At 47.3% G+C, this 19,926-nt stretch overlaps 1 protein-coding gene across 3 annotated transcripts; it reads right to left on the bottom strand.

The window, feature by feature from the left end:
• Positions 1 to 1,896: 1,896 nt before the first annotated feature.
• Positions 1,897 to 17,447, bottom strand: LOC144731274 (calcium-independent phospholipase A2-gamma-like). 3 transcript variants are annotated; one of them, XM_078612324.1, is made up of 12 exons: positions 17,273 to 17,447; positions 14,378 to 15,242; positions 13,141 to 13,243; positions 12,069 to 12,257; positions 10,994 to 11,143; positions 9,717 to 9,868; positions 7,922 to 8,016; positions 6,456 to 6,627; positions 5,859 to 5,916; positions 4,953 to 5,147; positions 4,269 to 4,473; positions 1,897 to 3,044 (listed from the first exon to the last, which is right to left on the bottom strand). In XM_078612324.1, exons 2-12 carry the CDS (start codon positions 15,208 to 15,210, stop codon positions 2,770 to 2,772), a joined length of 2,427 nt encoding a protein of 808 aa, XP_078468450.1. In that variant the 5' UTR covers positions 15,211 to 15,242; positions 17,273 to 17,447; the 3' UTR covers positions 1,897 to 2,769. The 3 variants fall into 3 exon arrangements, with proteins under 3 accessions (XP_078468450.1, XP_078468448.1, XP_078468449.1); XM_078612322.1 differs by lacking the exon at positions 17,273 to 17,447 and adding an exon at positions 17,024 to 17,266; XM_078612323.1 differs by lacking the exon at positions 17,273 to 17,447 and adding an exon at positions 17,024 to 17,266 and having other exon boundaries at positions 13,141 to 13,216.
• Positions 17,448 to 19,926: the final 2,479 nt, after the last annotated feature.

Raw genomic sequence — 19,926 nt, 5'->3', positions numbered from 1 at the left:
GAAAGGAAATATTTACATGTATCAATGTTACATGTGCAAAGAGCATTCACATTTTCATATTAATCTTTATTTGAATTCCATCACCATCATACACACACCTTTGGCGCAATATCTCATTAAGTCAAGGTGAAACTCAAGTCACACCATTACACATATAAAGAAGCCCAACGGTTACATAAGTGCCACACAACTCGCTTCTACATTTATACAAATGAACTGTGAAATACAGCTACTTAATAAAGCGATTAAAGACCACTGCAAATGATAACGTCATTATGGCAATACTACACTTTTCTACTGTGCGGATGGACGTGTGCATTTGTTATGTACATTTTAATTTGCTGCATAAATGGTCTACAGCAGGTGACCTTCAGACCAAATGTGGGCCCCCAACAGACCCAGCGATTTGGGGGTCCCGGGGTGAGCCCTGCACCACCATGTCCCTTTGGTCCAGTCAAGTTCACTCTCTTTAGCGATATATCACTGTTATGGTAGCACCGCATACAATAGCTCGATTGGCTCCTTCATTCCGCGAGGGCTTGGCCACAAAGGCTCTTGGGAGTGGCCTGCAGAGGTATGGCCCACTGAGACAAAGATACAAGTAGGATGAAAGTAGGCGAAATAATGGATGACGGTCTTGGAGACAAAAAGGTATGTGGCAGTGGGTACGTGTGTAGTGCCGAAGATGGGCCACACTTACCGGCAGGTACTAACGACGATGTCATCATGATGCCAAGTGACATCATAACGATTGTATACGTGACATCTGGTGCAACGTGGCCTGCCAGCACCAGCAAATGCTATTTACGTGGCCAGTCATACAATATAATCGATGAAACCTACCAAAAATTTGAGCTCTATACCGAGACTCCCAACAATCAGCAGTGGCAAATACCTTGTGAGAGTAGAGTGAATAAAAGAGGCATGAAAAAACAGCATTCGCTCATCTGCATAAGCAGTGAATGGAGTAGTTATACAAGCGCATAGCAAAAAACATTAAAAAAGCACTGTAATCTTTTCATATACTATTCATCATATCCTATGGAAAAAGTTGCATATAAACACAGGCTGGACCTAAGCCAACCATAATCTCCAAACTCTCTTAATCCCCAACATTAGCTGACTTACTCTTGATGTTATAGAGTTAAGTTTTGGCTATCAAGGTTTAAACGGCAGTAATATTTGCAAACAATGCCTGGATACTCACTTTAAAGTTGGGTGCTCCCTGCCATTGATGAATATTGTCTAGCATCAAAGAAACTGTAAAATACCCATAACACATTCCTGCAAAGGCAGCTGGTAGGAACGTTGGGTTGCCCGGTCAATGGCCAGGGTCAACGGCGGCGTGGTGTATTCCGCAAATATGGCCGACTGTGAGGGTGGGCACAAGCCGGCGTGAGTAGGTTAAACATTGAGTTTTATAAGGGCACCACGGTGTGACCAGCCCCCCCCCCACCCAGCCCCACCCCTCCCACCCCCCACACCCCACCCAGCCCCACCCTCCCCACCCGGCCCAATTCCACTCTCCCCACCCAGCCCCTCCCCACCCTCCCCACCCAGCCCCACCCAGCCCCTCCCCACCCTCCCCTCCCCACTTAGCCCCTCCCTCCCCAATCCTTCCCTGCATGACGGACGGACGGACACAATAATCCCCTGTGGGCTGGTGTAACCAGGAGGTTCCTACCAGTATAAGAGGTATTACCTGTCTGAGTAAATGAGACAATCGGTGATAACTAACCTCAAAAGGTCCCCAATAGATTAAACACCATTAAAAATATTTAAGTATATTCAATTGTGTTCTCTCCAAAACTAAATCTTAAACAATAATACTGTGTTCGCACATGGCTATGCAAAGTGGCATGCACAGATTTGATGGATCAACAGGAATGTATACTGTTGTTTTCAAATATTTAAAGAGTGATGAAGGCATTCATGCTGAAATTGTCTATGCCATGTTGTAAAGCCTTATGCAAAACACACTTAAGTCCAGTGGTCGTTGAATAAAAACACCTCAGTGAATATTTCCTTTAAACCGTGTGAATTTCAACTGTAAATAAATGGAATATATTCACTCGAGACTGATTTAGGTAACCAAGCCAATTGCACCCAAACAATTCTAGGTGCATTAAATATAAAATAACACTTTGTGCATTTTATCTTATTAAATACGAATATATGAGATCTCTTCATGATTGTGCACCGGCTCACTCTCCTGAGTTGTGAAGACACAGATGGGAGCATCCTCCCCTCTCATCAACTGCCTCGGTAAGGGATATAAAAGTGTCCTGGGCGTGCCCTGAGAACGATTGTTAAAGGGCGCTTTATACATTTAAATTACTATTGTTTTAACCAGGTTGAGCACCAATCACCAGCATAAATCAACGAAGAATAATACTGTAATGCCCTTCATCAAGTAATCCTCACTGAGTTGACTCTTTTTTAGGAGCGCCCTATGTTGGGATATTTTGCCAATTTGCTTGACGAATGGGTGACGTGTGGGTGAAGAGGAGTTACTCGCAGAAAACCCACGTGTGCAGAGTGGGGGGTAAACACTCGAAGCTACGCACAGATAGATTCAATAACCAATAATCCATTGCCGTACTGATGTCTCTTGGCCACTTTAAAGCCCAGGTCTACAATGCAAAGACTAACTAACTAATCGACCCAGCTTAGCTTCTGAGATCCAACAGGATCAAGGTCTCTCACGCACGGTGACCTGGTAATAAGCTCACTGGCTGAACCAACTCAGCGAGGGTGACACCTCGCTTGCTACGGACTGAGGGAGGGCCAATCCACGCCTGACATTTTCATCTGCAGCCTGGCGGCGTCAACCATGCGCTGCGTCGATGATCGCGATCGCTCCAGTTGGCGGGTGGCGCGTTGCAGCTTGGGGCCGTTGCGCTGCAGGTAATGCTGGGCGTCCGTGCGCAGTAGCTCCAGGCGTTCCGCCCGGCTCTCATCCAGCTGAACGTCCTCTGAGATGAAGGGGTTGAAGCGAAAGTAGGTGCCGGCGGGAAGCAGCCCGTCCAGTATGGTGTGCACCTCTTGAGAGGGCAACAGTAACAACAGGGTCAGTTGCAGTGAGTAACAAAATAAACAAGCAGACTATACCATTGGAACCTCATTTGCGTCATCTGGTCCAACCCATGTGAGACTAGGCTCTAAGGAAAGCCGTCTCGGGTGTGGACCAATCAACTTCAAGGACAGTGCACATTATCAGAGTTATGTTTTTTTTTTGCATTATGACTGCAGGTATTGTGGTCTATGTAAACATGACTCCTTGTAAAAAAAAGGTGTCAGTTTTGTTGCCAGATAGAAGGGTAAAAAAACAATTATCAAGTAGACTATACACCTGCTTCCCATGTATGTGTGTACTGTAAAACCTCGTTATTTCGGTATTTGATCATTCGTAATTCGGGATAATTCGGTACGGCTGTGCTTTTGGAATAGATACAGTATATTAGTAATTTGCCATGAGCCGGATTGCCGTACCGAATGGTCCAATTTCGGCATGCGCGTGGAGCGACGCCGTGCACCACGGCCAAAACAACGACCTGTTGCTTTGGACTTTACCTTGTTAATGCACTCTGTGCAAGCCAACCCTTTCAGAAATGTCATCTACACCTACATGAAGAAGTAATAGAAAGGGACTCAAGCGTAAATCCCTTGGTCTGCGAGACAAATCCAAAGTTTTGGATATAATTCATGCAGGTGTGTCAATGCCTATGGTGTGTGAAGAGTTTGGAATACTAATTTGTAACAAAAACATTTTTTGGGGGGCAGGAGGCACTGGGGGATACATAATTGGGAGTATTGGACAATTCGGCAAGGCCAGAACATCATATGTATGAAATTAACAAGGGTGTACTGTATGTTGAATTTCTTTTGCACCGTACGTAGCCCACCACGGTAATCGGAGGTGTGAGAGGACATCAAACTAAACGCAAAACGCAGTTCTAAATAATTAGTTTTCAATTTAGATTTAAACGTGCATAGCTCCATTCGTTTCCTAACATTGGAAGGAAGAGCATTCCAGATGGTGCTGCTGATAATAGCATGCACAAATAATGCTCTAAACTCTGCATAGGTGTCGATTTAAAGCTTTCGTGAGAATTATTTTATTATGTTTTATTTTTATTATTTTATTATTTCCATTCTACGTGACTTTACCGAAATAACCAAGAAGATCTGCATAGGTGGATTAAGGAATCCCCGTTGAAACGGCATATATACCAGGCAGGAACATCCAAAAAAGCGCACGGGCCCACCTTCCGTGTCGGTGGCGCTGCTGATGATGTGCATGAGCTTGGTGCGCAGGCTGGTGTGCGTGAGCGTGAGCGGAGGCACGCGGCCCGCCGGCTCGTGGCGTCCCGTGCCCAGCGACACGAGGCACTGCAGGTGGGAGCCGGGCCACAGCAGCTGAGCCTCGTGCATCGCCAGCGCCGACGGGTTGTTAAGTAGGATCCCCCCGTCCTAAGCGAGCAGCGAGGACAGACAAAATAACTAATACAGTTTAACAAAGAGGAAGGATTAATCTTCTTGGTTCTTTCGGTAAAGTCACGTAGAATGGAAATAATAAAATAATAAAAATAAAACATAAAAAAATAATTCTCATGACGTTTCGGCCACAACGTTCAGACGCTGTCTTCCCGACAGACCTGTTCTTCACCTGAGGACGGCTGCTTGCGTTGTGGCCGAAACGTCGTGAGAATGATTTTATTATGTTTTATTTTTATTATTATTATTTTATTATTTCCATTGTACATGACTTTACCGAAAGAACCAAGAAGATGAATCCCTGCAGTCACGAAAGCTTTAAATAGGAAGGATTAAGCTTTTAAGACCAATATTATCCGTAAAATATTTTTTTTAAGTTAGATTGTGTAAACATAACCATAAGAAGACTAATTGGCGTCTCCTGTTTGTCACGTCTTTCATTAAACGTCGGCTACCTGGTGCAGGTCCTCCCCGAGCTGAAACTCCTGGAAGTACCCCGGTGCCGCGGACGACGCTCTCAGCGCCTCCCACAGGCGGTGGCGGCAGCTGCCCATGTAGTGCGAGCGGGAGCCCGGGGCCAGGTTGTAGCTCCGAAATACGAACGCCTTTAGCGGTGTGCCGCGGTTCACCAGCGTGCTCACCACCGACACCTGGCCGCATGCGTGTGCACACGTGCGCGCAAGAATGATAGCGGTGCAAAGATGCATCGACTCATCACGGTACATCTCATCGAATCGCACGTGCCAGAATCCATGGGTGTTGTCTTACACTTTTAGTTTATTTCGTTTGTACGCTGTGTGTAGTGGTTTCACCAACCCGCACCGACCAGTATGGTCATATCTTGACTTTGGGTCTTTCGGTAAAACCACGTAGATAGAACAAATAATGAGACTAATTATTTTTAATAATCTTGATTTGAAGTTTTCATGACTGCAGTATTTTAATAATGTTATTATTTTTATTACTCGTTCTATCTACGTGGCTTTACCGAAAGACCCAAACAATACAGTATGGTCATGTATGGCAAAATAATCCCCACGAGGCCATCATCCAGCTGTTGATTGACAAACGGGTTGTACATGCATAAGTAACGTGATTGGAAAGCGCATGGTGGGTGACGTCAACTCAATACCACCCCCTCCCCACCCCATCCCTTATACCGCCAACCCCTCCCCCTCGCTCCACCGCCCGTGCTGACCCACAGACCCACAGACCCACAGTCAGCTTGCCCAGTTGTACAACGGTCGCAGCGTCCATGCTCGACACAAGCGGCTTATTAGTCCGTGCGGCGGGCGGGCAGACACGTGAGTTGTAAAGCCTCGCGTGGGTACGACTCACGGGCAGAACGGATGTGCACACACCTTGGGGCACATGGGATCCCGGGCCACCTCGATCATCAGGCTGTCACCCATCTTCTCCCTGCAGGATCGTTGAGTGGGATTAATGTCTCGGCTTATGACCCAGCGATTGTGCACCGCCATGGGGGGATGCAACCCAACAAAGCAAACAGTTGTGGACCCAGGCTGTGTGTAATGAGTTTAAACCTTGATTATTCAAACAATAACAACATAAGTAAAGATAAAAGGCAGTGTTACAGTACCCTAGTTATACCGCTTATATATTTTTTCTGTGTTTTCCCGGTTAATGACATCTGTTACGTCATAAGATGAAGAATCCATGCGGATTTCTCCCAGGGCAGTAGTGTGCAACCCTGCATATTAGAGAACGGCCCATTGAAGCGGATATCACAGAGCCACCTCTGAGATCCCTTTCAATGACCTCTGCTCCACACTGTTCTCACTCAGGATGCCACCAATAGAAACATCTGCCGTGGTCGGACAGCCAAATAGCTATTTCTAATTTCCTCCGAGCTGGAATAACAACAACAACAGTAAGTGCTATGACAATAACGGCGTCAGACTTGTGTGACAAGTGTCGCCCCCCCCGCGCAGCTCCACCTCAATATCTTCTCCCAGTCGTGGCTGTCGTAGAAGGCGTGGCTCCAGCCCATCTTGACGGTGCCGAGCAGCACGTTCCGCGTGAAGATGTCCGTGCCGAGACGGCGGTACAGCTCGTAGCACTCGGGCAGAGGGATCCGGAACACGCCCAGCATCACCGCCAGCACGCCGCCTGCCGGGACACACGATGTTGGTGGGACTCCACGGACAGACAGAGGTCGTTTCCACCTACGACGTAGTCTTTGTAACAAAGTGATATAATATATATTTTCAAAGAGATATATAAAGCACCTTTCATATTTGTAATCTCAATGTAGATGATGAAAATGCATTGTAGCACCTATTTACACCACTACTGAGACCAAAACTGGACAAGAGCAGGCGGTACAGTGAGCACCATGTCTAGGGGCCTCTGTGTACCCAGTGCTGATGTTGACACACCACTTTAGGTACTGGCATAATATATAGCCGACCTGGAATTGAACCCACGAATCTAGAAATTTAGCACAGCACACGAACCACTGAACTACTATTCCCCGTATATTGAACCCGGTGACAAAAGCTCGATATACGCTCACTGCCAATACCAGTGACGATTATCTGAACCGGTCCTGGGCCTCTCCTAGGTCGACTCAGCCTCAAACCAGAACCACGATGTGTTAATATCGCCACTGGGTGTTGACCACCCACCCCTGCATGTGCCGTGTCAGCACTTGCCCTAACAGCCTGTTAAAGGCTATACGGGGGATTTTGTCTGATTGACACACACATACACACACACACATTCACGTATTGTTATACTTGTTTAGTAAAAATATATATGGAATTCGTCAGTACGTAATACATTTATCGAGCATCTGTATTGTCTTGGTCACTACTGAACAACACTGAACTACTATAGCACACAGCTTAAGGTGTTATGTAACTCTCTGGTAAGTTTATATCATGTTTATTTGTTACATAGCCACTTTTTATATACCACTTTGTTTTGCCTGCCTTGTTTATCCTCTTGCAGGTCACCTTTAGTGAGTATCACGCATGCCACAACACCCCTGCACCGCGTGTGAACGCTGCCACTGATATAACCGGTGGTCACGATGAACGAGCTATTTTCAACAGCAGCGGCAGCAGCACTGCATTCTAGGAAAACAAGTATTTATGGCACATGTAGCCTGCACACAGTGTGCCACCTACGGCCGGGTCGACTTGAAAACAAAGCCAGGGCAGGGTATGGGCGGTGACATGGTCTAGCGGTAGCACGTTGGCTGCTTGTTGCAGAGGTAATACTGCGCGGTCTAATAACCATGATAATAAAATGTGCTTCACACTGGACGAAAACATATTTATATTTACGCAGGCACGGTAAATCCGCAACCCACGTTAATAATCCACCCGTGGATAATAATCATTGAGACTTAACTGTATGCACGAATGTACACCCGCTTGCGAGGGGGGCGTCTACCGACCTGTGCTGACCCCGCAGACGTAGTCAAACATTTCGTGGACTCGTTTCCCAGTCAACCTGGTGAGTGCCTGCAGGGTTTCCAAGGCGACCAGGCCCCTGCGCGGGCAACGTCAACACACAGCAGCGAGGTCGGGTCAAAGTTGTTCCGAGCGCAAAGGTTTTATCGCGGCAAAACAGGTCGTTTACAGTTCTGCGCACACACCGTTTCTGGAAAGCCCCATTCTCATGGAGGAAGAACATTTAAAACATGTCCCTGTCCCGACCGGGTAAGTTACAATGACGTGAAACCATCTTTGTCGAAAATACCCGTGAGCATAATTAGATGGGGAACGTGCACGAACGAGTATCACCGACAGGTCGATTCACGTCACCACTCACGGAAAGCATGTTTTACATTACAAGGGCACCCGAACGATCAGGTTGCAACTGCACACTTTCAGATTTAGACGCTCGTGTGTGGCCTTTGTTTAAAGATTTGAGCACTGCTTGTTTACCTTACGAACACGCTCGTTTCACTAAGCCTTTATCACATTATGCAAAATGAAATCAGCAGTCACTCAAGAAGTGCATTGAAGTGCCTTTAGTCTTAGGTCACCATCAAAATACATTTCAATAGGACCGACTGACAGGCAGATGGAGACCCAAAATGCACTTTAAAGAACTGCTGCTGGTTTCTGCATAATGCATAAAAGCTGAGAGTTTTTACACGTTTCTGTGCATTTTTTTTAAATGCACGGTTCTCCAGGCTGCACTATTTGCTCTGTTATTGTGGGCTCTTCTCATTATGCACAGATTTAATTGAACACGTCAGTCCAGATTTTGTCAAACTCCGGTGTTGACGCTCCTTTACAGAGTGCCGAACGCAAATGAAGGTCGTGAATGAAGTAAAGAGAAAGTGATATCGCGACAAATGTCAAATAGAAAAGTTTTACTTTGTACCGTATTGTTAGTTAAGTGGCAGCCAAAGAATAAAACGCGTACATAGTACATCCACCGAGGAGATGGAACAATAAAATCAGCTCGTACGCAGATGCTCAGTGGATTACTACACGACAGTGTGCATGTATGTTGAACTTCTTTCGCACCGTACATAGCTAACCGTGCTATTTGTAGGTGCGGGGGAAGAACACACTAAACACAAACATTAGTTCTAAAGAAAGTAGTTTTCAATCCAGATGTAAAAGTGCATCGCTCCAGTGGCTATAGACTTGTATGAAAGGTGGCTATGGCTTAGGGGAGCTTCATCCAGCAGGGAATTGACCGTGGTTGATGATGAATCTGAAGAATCGTTGCATGAGAAGTTCCCCTAAAAAAAAAAATGTTATCACAGCCTTACAATGTCTAACTCCACCTCCACTTTATATACAGGAGCTAATGTAATGCCCCTTAAAGGTCTTTAAGATCTGCCAATTGTGCACTTTCATGCACTCCTCAATCCCGGTTGCGTTCTTGGGGTGATCGGGCATTGACTGTGGTGGCCCGCTATTTGTGGTACTCCCTACTGGCACCCCCCCCCACCCCCTACGGTTTTGGAACTCCCTACTGTTAGAAATCAGGTTCTTGGACAGTGTTGATAGAAACCTATCTTTAAAAAAAAGCTTTCTTCTAATCGGCTTTGATCCTCTCTGGCTCTTAATCTGCCAATCACCTTGTTGATTACCTTCATCGCTTTCACGCAGGCCGCCTTCAGACATTGTGAAAGGCGCCTAATGTGAGCAAAATTATTTTTGTAACGGCAACCCTCGGGGAGCGTTCCGTTACCTGGTGCCGAGCGTTAACCTGGTGCTGAGCGTTACCTGGTGCCGCCGCCGTCGATGGAGAGGATGCGGATGCCTTGACCGCGCACGGGCTCCGTGTAGCCTAGCAGCGCCAGCGCCTCGCGCACACATGCCTGCAGCGGGGGCTCCGCAGGCTGCAGCAGGCGCAGCAGGGACTGCACGGCTCCCTCCTGCCACGCAGCAGCACGTGCACCGTGAATGACACGCTTTCATTTTCGGGGGTAGTATTCCACCAATTGTATCACACATTGTGGGGAATCCCACCTCTTCCAGCCAGCGTGGAAGAGTCGACAAAATACCCTCCATGAAGGGCTCGCCAGAGCTCTCTCCATGAGAGGCATTTCCGACAGCAGTTGCGTTGACAAGCAATTGCAGGGCTGCGCCTTTATCTTAGTTATTGAACTTTACGATGCGATTTTAATTTGAGTCTAAATGCGACTCTTTACAGTCGAGTGAGATGATGAAAATGAGATGACAAGGGAGAGGTAGGAGATTGCACGGAGGGGAGAATAATGAGATGAGTGGCATCTTCAAATAGATCTGTGATTGGATTAGGAGAAAATGAAGGGATTAGAGTACTGGGGGTGGGAGATGTCGTCTTTTTGCCGCTTGCTGCAGAGGATCGCAATACTGTAGGCAAATTAACCAATCTACACGAGCCGCCCGCTTTTAAGTGAACTTTGTAGACCCCGTGACATCTTTCAAAAAAGTGGCCCATTGTGTGCCAGTGTCATGGTTCAAATTTTCCAAATGAGAAAAATGTATACGAATTGGTTACAACAACACAGAAACTTTGTCCTCTACTGGCAGTCTATACGCATTTGCGTATATCTTTGCACCATTCGAATGGCGCAGATACCAAATGAACCTGATATCTATATATATAAAAGGGAATTTTGTGAATATGTGTGTCTGTTAGAAATGTTTAACATACTTCCCAACATGCAACAAACTTGAAATTTGGCATGTGGGTAGCTTCCAGACTGTACACAATGCAAAACGTATAATGGATATAATATATTGCACAAGTGAGCGGCAGCGTGACGCAGTGTGCCTGCTGACGTCACGCATCCCCCCCCCACCCTCCGCGTAGGCCGTGTATTAATCCAAGACAAGAATCCAAGTCTCGGGCGAAGCCGGGTAGTAAAGCTAGTTTTTTTTAATAACATTTACTCGCAGGAGGATTCTGAAATTCCATGCGAAATTTGGTGATGAGGATGACTTTTTTCTATTTCATTTTAGGAGCCAAACGAAGCCACCCAAGCCACCACAACCACCACCGCCACCGCCCTCACCTTGACGGCGACACTTGCCGTGTCTCCAAACTGCAGCAAGTGATCACACAGGTCCCCCACGGCGGAGAGGTGTGTGCCGCAGGATAGAGGCCGTCGCAAGGCGCGCACCAGGGTGCGCGTCCTGTTGTCCACGCTCACCCGCGCCACGATCTGCCGTGGAAGACAACGCCGCCGATAAAACGGTTCGCGTGCGTGCATGGAGGCTTTCAATACCCGGGATTGTGCGCAAGGTCGGACGTGACGGCAACCCAGCTTAAATATACGCTCCAAGCCTGGTGGTGTTTCATTCAGACGCTGTCTTCCCGACAGACCTGTTCTTCACCTGAGGACGGCTGCTTGCGTTGTGGCCGAAACGTCGTGAGAATTATTTTATTATGTTTTATTTTTATTATTTTATTATTTCCCTTCTACGTGACTTTACCGAAAGAACCAAGAAGATGAATCCCTTCCACGTGACTTTACCGAAAGAACCAAGAAGAACCAAGAAGATGAATCCCTGCAGTCACGAAAGCTTTAAATCGAAACGTGACAGCAAAGTTTCACGGCACCAAGCGTCGTGATTATTAACCCTGTCCTTCTGCTGTTATTTGTTTGGCTTTCAGCAATCAATGTGCACCGATTGAAAACTCTCCTCTTCATGCACAGAGGCCAGTTGCTTTCCCATGATCTCACTTTGATTGTATTATCAGCCAGAATATGCTGTTTTTATCGTTAACAAAAAACACAATAAACAGATGACACACACTTCAACATTAATAGTTTACATTCGGGGATTGCGGCAATATCGTATTTCATGATACGTTACGATTTAAAATGTCACAATATGAGAATTATCGCATTAGCTTTGCATTGCTTTGTAATCGTTTCACAATTTTAGCGCATTGTGTGCTTGTCTGTACATCCGGGACGAAGGAAGATAACTTAAAAGTTTAACTTCAGTTCACTCTAACAACTGCAACTTTACATTCTGTAACGATAATGCACATGCCGTCACTTAAACTACATTTAATTCAGTAATTGTGAGAGCTATGGAAATGCCAGATGTGTGAAGAAAAAAATCGTTTCCAGTGCCCACCTTCTCACGCTGGAGGCTGATTCTGCGGCCCTTCTCCTCCGTGACCCGCGGGGCGATCGTCCCAGGAGCCGGCTTGGCGGACTCCAGTGCAGAAGGGGCAGCCGAGACAGCTGTGAGCGACGTGCCAGCCTGAAGCTGCAATCCTCTCCCCGCCACCTCTGAGCGAACATCCGCACTCCCCTCCGCTCTCTGTGACATCAGCCGACAAAAGCGTTCTGAAATATTAAGTGCTACGAAATTTCTTTGCTCGGGTGTGACGACGGCACCGTGATAATGCAAGCGAGCAAGTGGCGGTTATCCTGCATTAAAAATGGATTCCACCTTTTCCATCTTTATGGGATAGAGTGTGTTGCCCTCACATGTGTGGGTTTTCTGTTAGTGCTCCAGTTTCCTCCTATTTGTGAACATTCATTTATTGGCCGATTACACCTTTAATAGAAAGAGGATCGCAGAGCAAATTGTTGGTGCTGCCTTCCCGCTTGTCTGTGGTTCCTCGAGCCTCCGAGTTGTTCTCTTTCTTTGAGGATGAGTGAATACTGTGCGGTGTATTATACACTGACATTATTATTTATGGGCCATCTTTGTACACATTATTGTATGTTACAGTCACATGCCCAATGCATAATCACCACATGTGGAGCCACCTTTCTCAATTCACAAATGGACGAGAGGCTCCCCATTCCGTGTGGGTCGTTTTACCACATTTCAACATGCCCGTTCAAGCAATCTTGCAGGTTTCTCACTTGCTTAGCTTCTTTGATCTGATGAGATCGGTTATATGCAGGATGAATTGATTGGAAATGAACATTTTCCTCAATAGTAGAGAAACGAAGGGATCAGTCAACTCTTGACAGACCAGAAATGGATCCCAAAACTGACACTCAGCCACAAAAAGTACATGAGATGAACCAGTGCCCTATGCAAGCTTCACCTTGCGAGCAAGGTCACTGGCTGAGGTGACCACAGACTGTAAGGGGTAGGTGAGGAGGTTTGTGAGGCCTTTCCTGGCCCCCTCGGGTGCTCTGGATGCTGATGAAGGTGGCAGGACGGCCTGCTCTGGATTTTAACTCACGCTGGGGTCAGAGGTCGGAGTTGCTGCGGCGACCTGTGCCGTTGCGGTGCCGGAACCCTTTTCTGAGCTCAGGTTTCTGTAAAATGTGAACGAAATTAAATTTCTAAAAAAAATAAAAAGAAAACAATAAAATATTCTTTAGTAACATGCAATAACCACATCGTGGTAATGCGGTATGTAATTATCAAAAGTAAAATTTAAAACAACTTTTTTAAAAACACGCTTTTATGAAATGTACTAGTAATGGGAGAACTCCACGACTCCAGGAAGTGGCCCCGAAGCTTTCCATAACGTAAGGGTCCGTGGCCAATTACAGCCAATGTCAGTTGACCGTGGACAATTAGACCCAAGCCGAAACATAACATACAAAAAATAATGTTTAAAAATATGTTTTTTCTTTTTTATGATCGTATTGTCATCAGTATGATATAAGTATATCAAGTTTGCAGTCGCTACCACATTGGGAAGTGGGTTAAAATTGAGTTACAAGATTTGAGGATACAACAACGACAACAACGACAACAGACAGAGTGAGTTAAATGAAAGCGTGTAAAAACATAAACATTTTCATAGCCAACCACTTTATAATAACTGCAGGATGAAGGCCTCCCCAAACTCGCCATCCATCATGGTCCTGCAATACAACAATCCATCTCCCTGCTGCACTTATGTCATCGCTCCATCTCCATGATGGCCATCCTCTTGGGCGCAATCTCTTTTAGGTTCCCCAGAATCCATTCAGTAATTTCACAGCAGCATGACCCCATGTTGTCCAATAACAGCTGCACAAGACATTTTACGGAACTTCTCATAAATCCAAATAAGTCGCCTTTTTATCTCTCAAAAAATGCGTTTGTGAGTGTTGTTTGCGAGGACAAATCTCAACTCCCCCATAGCTTATCCGATATGACACTGGCCGCATTCGTAGTGATTTGGTCATAGACGTTAATTCACAAAGATCCATCGATAGTCACGCCGCAGATTGTTGAAGTGCTCATCAGCGAGCACATATTCAGGCCGGAACGGCACAAGTGCTAATGTTTACACATCACACCAGGTAATCATTTGAGGCTGCATCACCCTAGAGGAGGCCCAGAATCGCAGAGTTCGTAGTGCAGTGTGCTGACCTCTAGACTACTGCTCCACCCAATGAAATCACACACACACAAAAAAAGACAAATATGCCCTGTATAGCCTTATAGGGCAAGCACTGCATTACACTCGCACACACACAAACCTGTATCGGCTGAACTCCCCGGTTCTGAAGTGGGACCTCACCACCTGCTGGGAAACCGAGCCCCCTGTCGCTGGCACCGGCACTGCCGGTGCGGACGCCGCTGGCACCCGCCCGTCTCCCCAGAAGTAATCGTTGACGTGCCTCGCCAGGTACTGGTAAGTCTCGCCAAAATTTGTGGTGAAATAGCTAATGTGGAAGAGACCGGATCCCGTGCTCACAGTTACGTCATCCGCCGCAACTCGGCGGCCCTCAGGCCCACTGGTTGGGGCCGCAGGCTCAACCGGGTCCAGTTTCCCGCTGGGCATCTCGCTCATTGGGAGAGGATTCGTCGGTGTCGCGCCGGGCCTGGCCTGGCCCAAGTCTCCGCCAGACGAAGTGACGCTCGCATGGTAGACACGGCCAACCTCCACCACCGCGGCCGCCTCCACTGACGTGGTCGCATTCTCGCGGGAGGCTGACGATCGGCCCACCATTGTCAATGCCGTCCTCACCGCCTCCTCCTCCTCTTCTTCCTCCGTTTCCGCAGCGCGTCGCGATTCCCGACGCGAGCTGAGAATCTGCCGCTGGAGCCCCGAGCCGACGCTGTGTACCATGGCGGACACGGAGGCGACGGTGTCCTTGAGGTAGGAGGACCTCCCTCCGGCATGCACGTGGATGAGCCGGAAGCACTGGCACGCCTCGGCGCGCCTCAACGTCACGCTGCCCGGCCGCGTGGCGACCCGGGCGATGGGGCCGCCGGGGGCAGGCGCGGGCGACGGTTCGCCCAGCAGGCGTGGCCAAGCGCCGCCACCACCGCGCCAATTCTTTCGTGGGATGGACGTCCAATCTCGCATGGTGGCGGCGCCGCAACAGTAAAAGCAACTCCCTGCGAGAGACGGCAGACGGGTCATTGGGTTCCCAGGTCACTCGGTTTCTTTTTTCAAATAATTGCTGAAGCCCGGCATTTAAAAATAAAGCGCAAAGTTGAGATAGAAGGGAGCCTCCTCGTAACCGTGCAACATTGGATCAACGTTTCATCTTCACTGTGTTGAGCCAAAGACATGCCATGAAGAGAAATCCAGTTTAAAATTGTTTGTACAATTATCACATTGCTCAAAGTAAATTACTGTACTTCCCCCACATTAAAAGAACACAATGTTTCTCTCCCCCTCATCGCGGTGTTCAAGACTGCTCCTTTGGCAGGCGTATAGGGTGTGTCCCTGCCCGAGCACGTCATTTATATGGCACATGTTATGTATATGGAGGAGGAAATTGTTCATTCCAGTGTTCACTCTTTTCCTCTCATTTTATGTGTTTAAATACAGTATGTGTCTATGCTTTGGGAGGTTCGGGGATTCGATTGGTACCGTTATTTTGACTCGGGTCATTAAATAATCCGGTAATCTTCCCCAAGAGAAGCAATATCACGCAGTAGGTCGATTCTGATTGATATGTTTTATATCGTGGATATTGTTATTTGTCTAGAAATTACGGTGTTCGCTAATCCGACGCAAGCATGCGACACTTTTGGAGGAAATGTGTTTTTGGAAATCTTAGGTGTAATGACCAGTTTATTACTGCCGATGACAGAAGATCCAAACATCAAATATGGAAAACACAATGAAAAAAACACCGATGTAATTCAAAAATATATCAGCTTCTTGTACCCAGGACACGATTGACTAAAGAAGCAATAAAAGCCACCTAACAAATGAGCCACCTACAAAATCTGGAAGATCTCGGAATCTCGGCAAGTTTGAGCCTGGATAATACTTGTGGATGGGTAGAACACCGAACATGAAACCGGTGCTGTAGTCTACTGTGGGACAACGTTGCCAGCAGAGGGCAGGGCAGTAAAATACATTGTTGTGCTGGCCTTCGATGGCTCCACGTAAAAGCTCCATATCTTTATCAACCCGCACTGACCAGCAAGTTGAAGTATGGTCAAACAAACGGAGTTGTGTACGCACGACATTCAAATGGCCTGCAGTGCCACTAACAGTCATTATCGGCCCTGACCTCTCTCCACTGCTGGATGAAGGCCTCCCCCAAAGCCGTCGCCCTCATCTCACGATCCTACGATCTGACAATCCACCTGAGCGCCTGCACTCGAGATGATTTGGTCGCTCCGTCTCCGCGGTGGAAGTGCTTTCTGGAACATTCCCTCCTCTGGCAGTACAGTAATGATAAAGTGATAACGAACTAAAAACTGAAACTAGTGCTCTGATATTCAGTGCTGTGATTACATGCTGTACCGACAGCCTTCGAATAATAAACTATGGCAACTCTCAACACACTTGTACTACTAACACACATCAAGTTCAAGTTCATTCATTATGTATAGCCCTGAGCCATTCGGCTCTTGAATCGGGTGCAACCGCAACAAAAAAAACATGAACAAGAAAACATCTTAAAGTGACTATGTGACTGTGTAAACAGAAAATCCAAGAAAAGACAGCAAAATATTGCAGAAAAAGCACTGTACACCAACGCGGTGTGCAAAAATCCCAGTGGGATGCAAGTCAAACAACAACAACCACAAGACAACTTTGATTAAGGCCATCAGTCTTACTCCGTACTACAACAAACATGGCCAAACCAAAACACTTTTCGAAATCACCAAAATAAAGCCATGAAAGCAATGACACAGTGATATACAATAATTACCGTATCGTTTTGAGGCCCCAGGACCTTGTTCAAGATAATGAATCGTCACCGGCGTTGACCGATCGAACTCGGGTCGCGGAGTTTTTTTGCGCGGCGCACTTACCGCTACATTACCGCTCCTCTCATAGGATAACAAGCATGGTAACAAAGCCAAAGATCCCCCAAGCATAGCCTTGACAGACTGTCGGGACAAGCTCTGTTAGCGAGTAACATGGTAACACACACACGGACAAACCACCGTTACCATACCCAGGAAAGAGGGCCTCCTTCGTATGGCAGAGATGAAGACTGGGGGGGGAGGGTCTTCCAAGTGGCAAACGTGAGGTCACTTCACCCAAACGTCAGCATCGGACGTTGATGACAAAAACACCGTCCGTGTGGCCGTGTGGGTTAGTGGTTTGGGTGAGTGGGGTGTGTGGTGGGTGTGTGTGGCTGGGAGGTGGTCACGAATTCGTGGCCCACCCATTGGCCAGTGCCGCCTGTTGCTATTGATGACAAAGGTACCGCCCATGTGGGTGTGTGTGGGAGGTGGCCACGAATTCGTGGCCCACCCATTGGCGGAGCGCCGCCTGTTGCTCTTGATGACATAAACACTGTCCGTGTGGGTGTGTGTGGGAGGTGGCCAAGAATTTGTTGCCGACCCATTGGCCAGTGCCGCCTGTTGCTATTGGCTATTGATGACAAAGGTACCGCCCATCTGGATGTGGGTGGGAGGTGGCCACGAATTCGTGGCCCACCCATTGGCCAGTGCCGCCTGTTGCTCTTGATGACAAAGGCACCGCCCATGTGGGTGTGTGTGGGAGGTGGCCAATAATTTGTTGCCCACCCATTGGCGGAGCGCCGCCCCTTGCTCTTGATGACATAAACACCGTACGTGTGGGTGTGTGGGAGGTGGCCACGAATTCGTGGCCCACCATTGGCCAGTGCCGCCTGTTGCTCTTGATGACAAAGGCACCGTCCATGTGTGTGGGTGGGAGGTGGCCACGAATTCGTGGCTTACCATTGGCGGAGCGCCGCCCCTTGCTCTTGATGACAAAGGCACCGCCCATGTGGATGTGGGTGGGAGGTAGCCACGAATTTGTGGCCCACCCATTGGCGGAGGGCCGCCCCTTGCTCTTGATGACAAAAATACCGGTCCGTGTGGGTGGTGTAGTGGGAGGTGGCCACGAATTCGTGGCCCACCCATTGGCCAGTGCCGCCTGTTGCTCTTGATGACAAAGGCACCGCCCATGTGGGTGTGGGTGGGAGGTGGCCACGAATTCGTGGCCCACCCATTGGCCAGTGCCGCCTGTTGCTCTTGATGACAAAAACACCGTCCGTGTGGGTGTGTGTGGGAGGTGGCCACGAATTTGTGGCCCACCCATTGGCGAACTCCGCTTGCTGTGTTGACAAAGGCACCGCACGTGTGTGTGGGTGGGTGGATGGGAGGTGGCCACGAATTCGTGGCCCACCATTGGCGAGCGTCGTGCTCTTGACGTACCACCCCACCACGATCAGCAAACATGCCCCGGGCGGTACCCACCACCACCTGGCAATTGCAATTTTAACTACACGGCACTGGCTGCAGTGCCAAGTTACTACCACCCAGAGTGCTGGTCAACGTACAAGGGCTCCCCCATCTTTTTTAATGCTAAACTATCGTCGCATGGTGCGCAGGGAGGTTTCGTGGGTTGGATCCAGATCCCCTGAGTTGGACCTGAAAACTCAATTTCCGTGTACAATAATACGGGGTAAACAACCCGTATGGGTCGACAGCTATGAATAAGGTAGCAACTTCCGTGACAACCCTTACGAATTGACACATTTATATATTTAGGTGATCTAACCCAAAACAAACCTGTATCATGGCTGATATTGGTCGCGAAAGCCCACGTGTTAAACTAACTATTAACAGGGCTTGACAACTGTGAGTTTGGAATTTGTTGTTGCGGCTAACTTGAAATAAATAAACAACAATATGTTGAATTTTGATTTAAAGCTTTCGTGACTGCAGAGATTGATACTCTTGGTTCATTCGGTAAAGTCACGTAGAAGGGAAATAATAAAAATATAAAACAATAAAATTCTCACGACGTTTTTTTCAAATTTTCTTGTTGTGGATTTCACACCTGATGATGATTGCTTGTGTTGCAGTCGAATCGTCGTGAGAATTTTTATAGTTTTATATTTTTATTATTTTATTATTTCCCTTCTACGTGACTTTACCGAATGAACCAAAATTAATAACAATATACTCTTAGTTTTTTTTCGGTAAAGCCACGCAGGTAAAAATAAAATAATAGAAATAATAATTGAACTAAAATAATAAATCACGACGTTTCGGAGGCAACACAAGTCTCCGTCATCAGGTGGGACCGTCACTTTTATTATTTATTTTTACCTACGTGACTTTACCAAAAAAACCTAAGAGTATGAATCCTTGCAGTCACGAAAGCTTAAAATCTAGAATTACAGTAATAACAATATGTTGGCCGCCATCTTGGGTAGGTGCCTCCTACATGCGATGACCAATGGCCGCCGTTACCTCCCCCTACGCAAGATGGCGTCGTTGGCTTCATTACTCTCCCCCCCCGCCGCCACACACGATCGCGATTATAGAAGCCTCTGCTTCTCCCTCGTGAAGACGAGAGAGTGCGTTTGTGTGTTTACAGGTTAATTATTAAACAGCCTTTTAGAAAACCTGCTCGGCGGTGAGGGTTTTGTTGTTAAACGAAACAAAAATCAGCGTTCGTCGTCAATTCTCGCGTTTTGTGGTGAAAATAAAAATGAAAAATGCGGCACTTTGATGCGTTTCCTACGAAGGGGGAAGAAGGGAAATGAACGGCGATGAATGATCGCGTGAGCGTCTTGGCAAGGAGATACACATTGACGAAGGTACGTGCCTATCGATTTGACGACGAGTT

This window comes from Lampetra planeri, chromosome 38 (genome assembly GCF_965212315.1).
Source record: "Lampetra planeri chromosome 38, kcLamPlan1.2.h2, whole genome shotgun sequence".
Lineage (NCBI taxonomy): Eukaryota > Metazoa > Chordata > Hyperoartia > Petromyzontiformes > Petromyzontidae > Lampetra > Lampetra planeri.
The sequence above is the reverse complement of the archived record's forward strand: the minus strand, read 5'-3'. Positions and strand labels throughout refer to the sequence as shown.